We start from the raw sequence: 11,726 nt of genomic DNA on the forward strand, positions 1-11,726 counted from the left end.
AAGTAGAATTTTGGAGCATTTTGCCATTTACTAGTTACAGATTTGGATGAGATTATTGAGTAAAATTACTGTATTTCACATCTGATACATAATTGGCTGTGTTTGCCTTTATGGATCTCTCATATGATGGCATTAAATGACTTGCCTGACAGGGTGAGAGTTTTACTGGTCTTGCTAGATGGAGTTGGTTTGGTTTTTTCTTTGTAATGTATTTATGGTCACCTCACCTTTTCGCTTATGAGATTAATTAAGATGACAGAGTCTATAAAATTGCAAAAGGGTAATGAAATCCACTGTCCTAATGGCCTGATAGTTGAGCTCAAAGCCCACAGCATTCTTTGCTTTTCTCAGCACTGTAGATTTTTTTAGCATGATAGGGACCAGGGTGGAGAAGAAATCAATGTCTGTATTTGAATCTCCTGCTCAGGGCAGGCTCAGCACAGCATTTGTATCGTGTTGCTCAAGGCTTTCTCCAGTGGGGTGTAGAATACCTCCAAGGAGGGAGATTCCACAGCCTCCCTGAGCAGCTTGATCCAGCATTGTGATGTTCCTATGGACAAAAACATTGCCTTTAACCAGCTGGAGCCTCCAGAGGACATGGGTTGGCTCCCTTAGCCACAGTGATGCTCTGATGCAGCACAGGGTGCTGCTGCACATGTTGGCCCTGCTGTGGGCAGTGATCTGTGAGCAGTGATCTCTTAGGGCATCCTTTGGGCACAGTGGAGAGCAAGGTTGCTCTCCAGTCTGTGCCAAGCAAGCCAAGACCTTGGTGCAGTCCTTTTCCAGATAAATCAGGCACTGATACTCACTTTTTTCTTTTGTTTTTCCTTTGTGTTTTGTTACTTAAAAAAAAATGGAGGGCCCCTGACTTCCTTGTCATATCAAGCAGAATTATTGAACATTTGAAACCTTTACAAAAACCTGGAAAACACAGGTCTTTCTTTTCTAATTTCCCTCATCTTCAGTCAGAATAATTCTCAAGCTTTAGATTTTATTATTCACTACTATAAATCTAAACTCCATTTTACAAAACTCTGTATGTTTGAAGTTAAATTGGTTGACTAGTTTATACAGTTAGACTCTTAATACTTAGATTGTTAAATGTGTATAGTAATTTTTCCTGCAGGTTTATCATGCATAATGTGTTTGTTTTTTCAGTCATTACATGAGACAGATACTGGAAGCTCTACGTTACTGTCATGATAATAATATAATTCACAGAGATGTGAAGGTAAGGGGCTTAATTACTTTTCTTTTTCTTCACCACAATAATGCAAAGTACTGATTTTCAATTTCTATGATTTAGAGAAGGGAGGAGCTGTAGGAAAGAAATCTCTATTTGCTGAGTGTGTCTTTACTCTTATTGTGTCATGTAAGATTAAAGCCCACCCTAATTCCATCAATATAGAACATTTAGGAGGTCTGTATTCACAAATTACACATGCATTTGATTACAACATGCTTTGAAAGTCAGTTTAATTTCTGGTTTTTGAATATTCATATGGAATCTGCTTGCATTTTCTTCTTGTTAGGAAAATGTGTATATAAATTAATTGCATAAATTAAACTGGAATTGGTAGTTTATTGGCATCAATTTGACAGCATAATGACAGGCCTCACTCACACTAAGATTTCATAGAGATGCAGAGACTTAAGTGCTACAATATTAGCAATATTACCTACTTCTTGGAGACAGTCCAATAAACATTTATTACTATGAAAACTTCTTTAATATAAATAAGTTTGGGAGGATAAATGCAGTGTTTAAGACTAGTGTATGTACATATTGGTTTTAATCTGGTGAACTTTGTACTGTTTCTATGGATATTTATGGAAGTAGTTTATCCTAAAGTACTTTAATGTAAGTAGCTGGGAGTTTTAACCCAAGTGGGCTTTACTCTCTTCAATTTGGATATACATGTTCTTTGTTAATGTCATTGCCTAAAGTAGTTATTCCCACTTCTCCAAGAGTTTGGTCTCATCCAAAGTGAGTCAAGCACTGGAGGAATTAAGGAAAATACTAGCAAGCTCTGATGGTGCAGTTTGAGAAGTGACTCTTGGATTTTAGGGACTAGAGAGATGGAGAGAGGGTAAACTCTGCTTCAAACTTCTGCAGGTGACCTGTGAGGAGAGAGAGTACAGACACTGAACTGGTGGATTTTATGAGAAGTCATTTGGTCTTCTGTACCCAGACATTTCAGACCATTCACAACCTCTTACTCCTTTCCTTTTAAAATCAAGAAGATTATTATGTAACAGGCTTTCTTTTTAAGTTTGTTTTAATAGTAATTTTTTAAAACAGAGTCTAAAAATTAGACTTTTTGAATACCAGTTCTTAATTGCTGGTAGAACGTCTCATCTTGTTCTGTGTTGGGGGTTCTAGGTACTTTTAATTGTTGATTTTGGCACCACGTGAATTTCAGAATTAATGTCATCTTTATGTTGCTGTGTCTTCATGAAAGCTCCACTTGTGTTTTTTGGATCATATTCTTGAAAAAAACCCAAGTTTTAACTTCAATGGCCTCTCAGGGAGGCCGTTTCACTGAGGTTGAAGTGGGGATTTATTTTAGTGCTTATCCTGTCTCTTAGAAACTAAGACTCACAGTTTTGTTTTGTTTTTTTAAATACCATCCTTAGAAATGAACCTGTTCACATTACATGGGTTAGGAAAAAATGTCTAAGGTATCAGTCTAAAACAGTGTAAACCCACAATGCTTTGTTTTGGCAAAAGCAGTGCAGAGCTGTGGGGTTTGGGAGTTGGACACATTAAACTAACTGCAGTATCCAGGCTCTAGATGTCACTGTAGACATTGTTTTGAAAAGAAATAGACTAAATGACCACTTCAGAAATTACCTGAATGAGTGAAAGTGCTTTAATAAAATCTGTAAGGTTGATATAGTCAGGCTGCATTTTTCTCCCCTTTAGACTTTCTGTGAATGTTATTTTGAAATGTAAATTGCTTGGTCATTTTTTGCTGCACAGGAAAATCTGCACCGTATAGCCCATGTAAGATTTAGGTGTCTTTCAGGTGGTTTTGTGCTCCCTTAGTTCCTGGCTGATTAGGAAGTTAGACAGTTTAGAATAGATAAAATTAAAGTTTGCTGTTGTCTGGTGCCAGAAGCTTCACCTGACTTTTCCAAGTCAGCCTGGGACAAACTCCCTGTGCCCCACATCCACATCTGATGTCAGAATCAAAATGTGAAAGCTTTCACAGGATGGTGTGTAGTTGTCCTAATTGCTCTCACTGCTCTGTGAAAACAGATGTTTCTTGAGCCTGTGTACATCATTTAACCCCGTTCAGCATTGCTTAAAGGCTTTATAATCAGTGAAAATTACAAATTTGCTTCGCCCTCAGTTAATGTGATCCTGCAGTGCTTGGAAGCTGGATCATATGGTAAGGAAAATAGAAGATGCAGGAAGATAGAAAACTCAAGACAGCTGTGCATCAGAAATGTGAATGTCAAGAACTTTTTCCCTTACCACGACATTTTTTCCTGTTCTGCCAACCCACTGATAGAGGACTCAGCAATTCCTTTTCTTCTGTCATAACCTCGCTGTGTCAGGAATACCCAGAAGGTGGCTATTGAAAGTAGCAGCATTGAAAGGAAGTCTTTTCCATTACCAAATGTTATTACAGAGCAGTTTGTGTACAGAGAAGTCTTTATATAAGAGAACAACAAAAAGGAAAGGGGAGGGTTGTGGGTCTGAAATGAGATTCTTGTCTTTTCCTGTAAAACTCTTGCTGCAGTTTTAGTACCATTTGTCACTGGCTTATTTTTGCAATAACTTTAACAGAATGGTTTTTATCAGCAAAACATCAAGAGGTTTTGCAATCTTTTGTGAGCCTTTATTGTTACATAGAATTTTCCATAGTTGCAAAAATCTTGTTATAAAAATACCTCTTAATATAACTGAGGGGTATAAGAGTGAGAGTATATAAGGTGTAAGAGTAATTTAATCACATCAAGAGCTGTAGTTGCTAGGGTTTTATCCTTAACTCATCCCAAGTACTCCAGCTTTGTTCCGTGATTTCCATGTAGTTTGAGTACCTGTATATGTTACTGATTAGCAAAGTGGTGTGTAAGTGGGGTCAAGGTGAGCCTGTCAGCAAGATGCAGACATCCAAAATGTTCATTATGGCTTTATCTTGATAGGTGTGAATGCTTGTTTCCTACATGTGGTCATCTAAATAGATAAACCTGCTAAAGCAAAAATACACATATTCTGCCTTCTCTGTCATTAAGATTCAGTTCAATATTTCCGTGACTGGGAGTCAAAACCAGGGATTTTTTTCCAGGGAATAGGACCAAGCATTATGCTCTGCACTGCGTGTCATATCCACATCTGAGTTGGTCCAGGTGACCTGAGACTTGATCTGTGGATAGATTTGCGTGGTGATTTTTGCACTATACTGAACTTAACCTGTGACATGAATTCTGAGAGCACATTCAGTTACCACTTCCGTCTTTCACTGCCTGAACTGCTTGTAGCTCAGCATTTCAGATTTTGCTGGTAGAGTTCAACACTCCTACCCTTCTGCTTTTAGGCATATCTAAAAAATGAGTAAAAGTAGTATATATGTGTTTGTGTGTGTTTATCTAACTGTATATTAGACTGTTTAAAAAATTACCAAAATAGAATCTGTTCTTTAATACCATCTTCCCTTTTCCATCTTTGAATATCCAAACCAAGAAATCTGTTGCATGTTACTTTCCTTCCAGTCTTTTCACTTTGAAACTTATTTTATGCTTTCTGGGGACATTCAGTAATAATTGGTGTTTCTTCTGTATTTTCTAGAGCTTATAAGATCCTTGAGATCTAGTAGCAACTTCTTGGTGAGGATTTTGTTATATGTTAAGTTGTTAAAAAGTGATTAAGGCTGCAAAACTATCAAAGGTGCAATTGAAGTGTCCTGACTGGCCACCTTTTTTTCTGAGGTACATTTTTTCATTCAATGTACAAGTCAGGAGACTCCAAAAACAAAACATTCAGTATTATTTCTCAGTGTTTCTTCAGGCAGTGCTCTTTTCCCTTTGTTTATTTTCATTCCTGTGCCCCTGCTTCCTATCTCAAGGTCCCCTTGCTTGTTTTGTCCAGCCCTTTTCCTGTTGACCTGTTAGTATGTTCAGAAGCAGTTTTGCTGAGAAAAGTATATTTATTCTGCTTGGCCTACCTGGAGTTGAACATTTACAAACTTTCTGGTCACTAAGTTTATATGTTTCAGTCATTTGCTGACACAATCAAAAAACTCATGTCTTCTGATCGATGAGCTGGCTTCCCATGCAGCACATTTGAATGGCTTAACCAAAAATTTGACAGACTCTTGTGGTCTCTAAACTGCTTTGCAAACCAGGTGCTGTGCCTGTTTGCCTTGTGATTTTGTGTTCACTGCAATAGAAATGAATTGTTTATTATTTTTATTAAACAATTCGCATGTCACCTGCTAACTTCTGATTTTGGCACCAGCATGTCTAAACAACGCAAGAAGTTTTCCACATGAGCTGTGTTTTGCTGTAATGTTTTCCTAACTCTCCCTCATCCCTCATGCCTTTAAGTTTTGGGGGATTTTCCTCCATGAATTCTTTGTCAAATGCTAGACCAATGCAGGACTCAATTTTTAGCTTCTCAGATTGCCTGTACTGCACAAAAGCTTTTCCACTATTTGAAGCAAGAAAAACTTCGATGCAGTTAAGAACTTTAAAGGACATCATCTTGGGCAGATTACATAGGAAAAAAGCCAGGCATATGTAATTTTTTGGTGCTATGTAGAAGTGTCGGAGTGGGATCTTGCTAAGAGTCTGTCACAAAGTTATATTTGATTAGTAGTTCCCAAAGTTTCAATAATTTTCTTGCCTTTTTGATAAGCACTAGGAAACAAGTGGTTGTGACTAGAAAAATATAGGAAGAATGTCTTCAGCCTATGCTGCCTTCAAAAACTATGTTAAGAGAAACAAGCCCAGGCAGGCATTTTGCTCAGATAACTGCAGCTACATTCCCTATAAAGTGTATTTCAGGAAGGACAGAAGTGGTGGGGTTTGAGTTCGTGCCCGTGCAAATCAGAAGAGCACTTTGGTAGTGAACAGCTCTGCTCACCCAGACTTGCAGCTGATGATCTAAAACCAGTCCTGTCAGCAGCACTTTGCCATTTGGAAAGCTTTGACTGCTCAGTTCTGCCTTGCTGTAGTTACTTGGTCATTGGATGTGTAGCACAGTTGTGGTTCACCCATCCCAAGGAAAATGTCTGTGCTTTGTTCAACCTTATTGTAAAGGAAACCTGTGTCCAAAACTCTTGCTGATAACAACAGAGAGCTGGGTCCTCAACTTGAGCCTAGTTTTTGCCTTCTTCCTTGACTTTTTAGGTAAAAGGAACTGTCCACAGGTCAAATATGAAATGTCTTCTTTAGTATGTGGATGAATGGGTATTACACTGTTCACTCTACAAACTCCTGGGATTCATTTGGATATACACATTGGATTTATTATGGCTAATGCTGATGTAGCAAGCAAGATGATTTGAAAAGAAAATACAATATTGTTGCCATTTTATTTAAATATTTGCCATTTTATATCAAAGCCTGCCTAGAGGTAATTAAAATTAGTTCATTTATAGTCTATGAAAATCTTTCCATATTCCTTCCCATTTCAGTGAAAATATCATCATTACGTTTTTGATGTTCTGGTGTGGATTTTGTAAACAGGTCATAAAGACTTTTCTTAAATGTTTTATCTAACAGAAGGGTTATAACTGGATCTAAACTGCTTTTAGTAGCAGCAAGACAAGTAAGGACATTTTTAATTTCCACTAGGTAGTTTAGCCTTGGACAGTCATTTTCTATAAGCAGTACATAGAAAATTGGCCTAAAAATATGGTATGGAAGGAAACAGACAGTTAATATCATCTGGATGACAAGAATGTTTCTTTTCACTGTTCTGTAAATTAGATGTTTTTCTCCAATACAGGTGTTTTTTTGTATTCTGCTCAGATGTCTGGTCAGAGAATAGTACGACCACAAAACGGTCATAAAAGACAGAAAAAAGCACACAGTGGCAAGATAAGCTGCAATCATTGCAGGACGTTCACCAGCTTCTACCCTGATGTTGTAGCAGGTGGGGAACTCCCCTGAAACCTTCTCCTGGACGTTGTAGGCGATGGCTGTGACTGTTATGCAGAGCACAATCAGCCAGATACCGACGCACAAATATTTAGCGAACTTTGGCCGCCGGAACTTGTGCAGCAGGCGCCCCTGGAAGGTTCCTGGCAGAGCCGGGGAGTGTTGTGTGCCACAGTTCTTCTTCAGCGTGGCGTGCTGGCTGAGGGCGATGGAGCACAGGATGGTGATGGTCACGTACATGCTGACGTGCATCACCAGTGTCCCCAGGTGATGGGCGATCCTGCACGCCACCGACTCGTAGGGCCAGCGGTGCCCGTCCGCAAAGTAGGCGGCCAGGAAGGGCATGGTGCTGCAAACCAGCAGATTTGCAGTCACCAGGTTGGCCAGGTAAATGTACTGTGTCCTTCGGGTGGGCGCTTTCCGTGAAAATATCCAGGCACTCAGAATGTTCCCAAAGATTCCAGCGGGGAACAGGCAGGAATAGAGGATGGGGAGAGCTACGGTGGTAGCTGGCGATGGCTGAAGACATGATGAGCTGTTCATTTATGGCAGGATTTCTTGAGTGGTCAGAGCTGAAACACAGTTAAAATTTAATATTTCTGTAATGTGCATCTAACATCTCTTCTTTGCTCTTATCTCAGCTGTTTCTGTCTCTCTGACTTTTCAGTGTTCCTTTGATGCTGCTACCTTAAGTTTGCATGAGGTTGCAGTTTGGGCATTCTCTTCCACTGAGATTTCATGAAGAAAAGTTAACCCTGAAGCTTTTATGTGCATAGAATGTAATAAAATAAATTAGGAAGCTGAAGGTTCAAGCTAGGGTCTGGCAGTAACTTCTGTGATCTTGGTTTATTTCTCAATCTTCTGGAACGTCTGTAACCTAATTTGGAAACCAGTTACAGACCATTTAAAATTAAATTAGCAAATTAAGTGCAAGGAATTACTTTAATTCCAGAAATGCAGAAGAGTATCTGTACCTCCATTTAACTATAAATTAGTCTGTATGCTGCAAGAATTTCACAATATATATTTATTCTGTGCTCATGTCTGTCTGTAGTGTTACTTTATCAGAGCTCTAATGTCAGATGTACATTTAGCAACTCAGTCTAACTTTTAGCATATACAGTGGTTATTGAAAACTGCAGTATATTAATTTTTTCCAAGTTCATTTTTCAGTCTTTTCTCAATTTCCAAACTGAAAATAAGAAATGAAAGCTGTGTGCAATGACTGTGTGTAAAAACTGACATTTCAGCTTACAGCCCTGTAGTGGAGAGTTTTTACTGTTGTATGCATAGATATACATACATATTTTAGTGGAGTGTATCCTAGTTAGCTTTTTTTTTCCATATCAAGTCATATGGGAAAAAAATAACAGATTTCAGACTTACAGACTAATAATATTTTTTTAAACAGCTGTAAACAAATGGACTCAGATCCTAAAGAGAATTCTGAAGTGGCAATGATAAAAAGCCCAGACACCAGACAAGTATAAAAACTATGCTGTAGGCAGCGTTTGACAAATTTGCAAATTAAACTAACTTCTATAGCTCTTGCTTTTAGTGTACACTCAGTTCTATATGTATTGTTGAACCAAAATGTATTAACTTTTATTGTTTTTTATTTACTTTTATTATAATGGGTTGAATTCACAAAGTAATTGTTGAATTTACTCATTTTAGAAGTCTAATGAAAATTTTTGTGCAACTGACCAAATTTCATCAGGTAAAACAAAGAAGTAGTAATTTTAAGCTTACCTATACAAGCTGCAGGCACCTTCCTTTGCTGAGAGGAAATATTTCTGTCTGGTATCTGTTTAATCTCCACTGCTGCAGTGAAAATGATGGCACTGGAACCTGGAGAGTACAGTTAAAAATGTCTCTCTGACATAACTAGATTTTTAGAGTGTACACTTCCCTTTTATAATGTCAGGAGGCAGGCAGGCATTTACAGTTCAGAAAATATGATGTCTATACAAAAAAGGCTTTGAAATTAAGTCAGGATTAGCTCCATTAGGGAAAAAAAAAACAAGATGGAGATAGCATTGAAGAGCAGCTGTAACAATCCTTTAGGTATGGCACAGAAACACCTTGCAATCCTTTATATACAGCTTTCCTCTTTTGGGGGGTGGAGGGGTTCTCTTTAGGACTGCCCACTTTCCTTCATGCTGCCAGTTTATGCATGAAAACTTGTCTTTTCAGTCATATTTAACAGTTCTTCAGCTCCAGAAGCTGTCACCAAGCTGTCTGTTCCCAAAGGCCACGTGCAGTAGTGCTGTGTCCATGTGTGTCCTCACATGAGTGACCAAATGGACGCATCTCGCCTGTCTGGTCAGGTGATGGATTGTGTGGAAGCAATTTACAGCTGATGCATCCAAGGGTTCTGGCAGGGAAAATGGACTCACTGTCCAAGAAATGCAGTGTTTCACACAAATCATCCAGAGGTGTACAGAGGACAGTTTTATTCCTCCACAGCATAGATGTGATCACAGAGCAAACTCTGTTTAGCTCTGTAGAAGTTGAGACTTTTGGGCTTTTTGCTTTCTGCTACATCTGTGGTTGTAAGATAACACAACACCTATAAATAAGTTCCTTTTCAACACCTAGAAATAAGTTCCTTTATGAGAACAGAAGTTGAGGTAAGGTTCTTGTTTTCCTAGTTTGGCTTTATGTTTAAACATAAATTCACCTCATGATCTGTTATTATTGTTCAGTCTTAGTATTTTTTTTCTAAAATAATGTACATAAAAGCTGGCTTCCTATTCTGAAGTCATCTACATTTATTTTCTGTGGAGTATTAGTAATTGGGTTGTAAAGCTGTAATTAGTTTGCATGTACTTTAATTTTTGTTCTTGTTAGATTTAATTATACCTTGTTTTCCACTTTTGAATATATATTATATTAAAAATCATTCTAAGAGAGAGAGTCTTCTGTTTATTACGTGTTTAATAGTTCCTAAGTAGTGTTAGAAGTCCTTGTTGCTGTGGCATTCCACTGAGGTTTAGATACAAGAATGCATATTCTGAAAAGTTGCTGAGAGTGATGTGAACAATTCCAGTTAGCAGGTTTGGTTAAATTACTGTTATTATTATTTGGTTGGTTATTGACTGTTGCCTGTAGTATTTGTAATTTAATGATAATAACTCATGCTGTAAGAAGAGGTAATCACTACACTTTTTTTCTGAATTATTGTATGATAATAGATTATTGTAGTGAATTAAAGTCTATCAGACATTATTTTGGAATGGATTACTGAGAGCAAGTATTATAGCAAAGTAATGAGGTATTATAAGTTTTTTTTAAAATGCCACCTGTCCCAGGAATACAGTTGCAGTTGGTTCTAAGCTGTAGCAAACACCTTCCTTATTCTTTTAGTGGACTGTTTCCATTCACCTAACTTACAAATGGTGTGTTTTATCTAAAATGTATTTGAAGATACTCAAATGGAACACCTGCATTTTTATGCCATACACTCTTAAGTTCTTCATAATTATTTTTATGTTTATCATTCACCTCAATGATTTACATTTTCACTATTCTCAAACGATGATCACTCTTAATTTATAACTGTTCTAGATAGGCAGCATATGTTGCTACTGATCTAGATAGGCAGCATATGTTGCATTTCATCATTATATACAGACAACTTGTTTCCTGGCCCTAAAAAACACAAAACCCAGCAAGTTCCTAATGATGAAATTCCTCAACTTCAGCAAGGCTTTGACACTGTCTCTCACAACCTTGTGTGCTGTCAGAGCATCAGACTAAAGCTTCCATACGTGAACCTCCCAGTTCTGGGAATAATGTGATTCTCAGTTGTTTTTCAGTGGTATAAGTTGCACTCCTGTTTTATAATTGCTGTTTGTCTGCCCTCAGAAACACCAGTTTGCAAGTTAAAAAAAAGCTGATGTTGTGGTTTAACCCTGGTAGGCAGGTGAGCCCTCACAGCTGCTCACTCACTCCCCCTCAGTGAGATGGGGAGGACAATCAAAAGGGTAAAAGTGAGAAAACTTGTTCATGATTTTTGCCTCTTTCCCCTCTTGTTCTTTTGGCTGCTGTGCTGCAGAGCAGACCTCCCCTTCTGGTGCTCCCTCCTGCTTAGTCTGACACACACATTCACTTATTTCCTCTCCAGTGGGCTGGGAGGCAGAACCAGTAGGGTAAAAGTGGAAATTCATGGTTTGTGAGAAAGAATTCAATAAGCTAAAAGAAAAAAAGAAACCGGCAGGAAAAAAAAAAAAAACCTAACAAAAAAAAACCCAAGTGATAGAAAGCAACGCCATCTGATCAGTGCCCAGTGAGTTCCTAAAAATAGCAACACAGCCAAGCTTCCTTCTTGGCTTATATTGCTGAGCATGGCACCACGTACGTGCTCTGGGGTACCCATGGGGTCAGCTGTCCCTGCTGTGTCCCCTCCCATGTCCCTGTGCACCCCCAGCCTCTCGCTGCTGGGGCGTTCTCAGGGACAGTGAAGTCCTGCTCGTTGTGCAAGTGCTGCTTAGCAATGGCTGAAGCATCCCTGGGGTCAACACTGTTTAGATCACAAGCCCAAACCACAGCCCGTATTGTGAAAAAGTCTATCCCAGCCAAAACCAGCATAACATGGCTACATTTTAGTA

The 11,726-nt window shown here is 38.5% G+C and overlaps 2 protein-coding genes across 11 annotated transcripts in view; one reads left to right on the forward strand and one right to left on the reverse strand.

The window, feature by feature from the left end:
• The window catches only part of CASK (calcium/calmodulin dependent serine protein kinase), a 187,283-nt gene that overhangs the window by 84,200 nt on the left and 91,357 nt on the right, over positions 1-11,726 (forward strand). For all 10 annotated transcript variants that reach the window (XM_053936059.1, XM_053936063.1, XM_053936065.1 and 7 more), the window contains exon 5: positions 1,159-1,231. In XM_053936059.1, coding sequence (XP_053792034.1) covers positions 1,159-1,231 — 73 coding nt within the window. The remainder of the gene's footprint in view (positions 1-1,158; positions 1,232-11,726) is intronic.
• On the reverse strand, positions 6,545-9,610 carry GPR82 (G protein-coupled receptor 82). The gene is made up of 2 exons (XM_053936076.1): positions 8,866-9,610; positions 6,545-7,685 (listed from the first exon to the last, which is right to left on the reverse strand). The coding sequence occupies exon 2, from the start codon at positions 7,654-7,656 to the stop codon at positions 6,613-6,615; it is 1,044 nt and encodes a 347-aa protein (XP_053792051.1). The 5' UTR covers positions 7,657-7,685; positions 8,866-9,610; the 3' UTR covers positions 6,545-6,612.

The sequence above is a fragment of the Vidua chalybeata genome, chromosome 2 (assembly GCF_026979565.1).
Source record: "Vidua chalybeata isolate OUT-0048 chromosome 2, bVidCha1 merged haplotype, whole genome shotgun sequence".
In the NCBI taxonomy this organism is placed as follows: domain Eukaryota; kingdom Metazoa; phylum Chordata; class Aves; order Passeriformes; family Viduidae; genus Vidua; species Vidua chalybeata.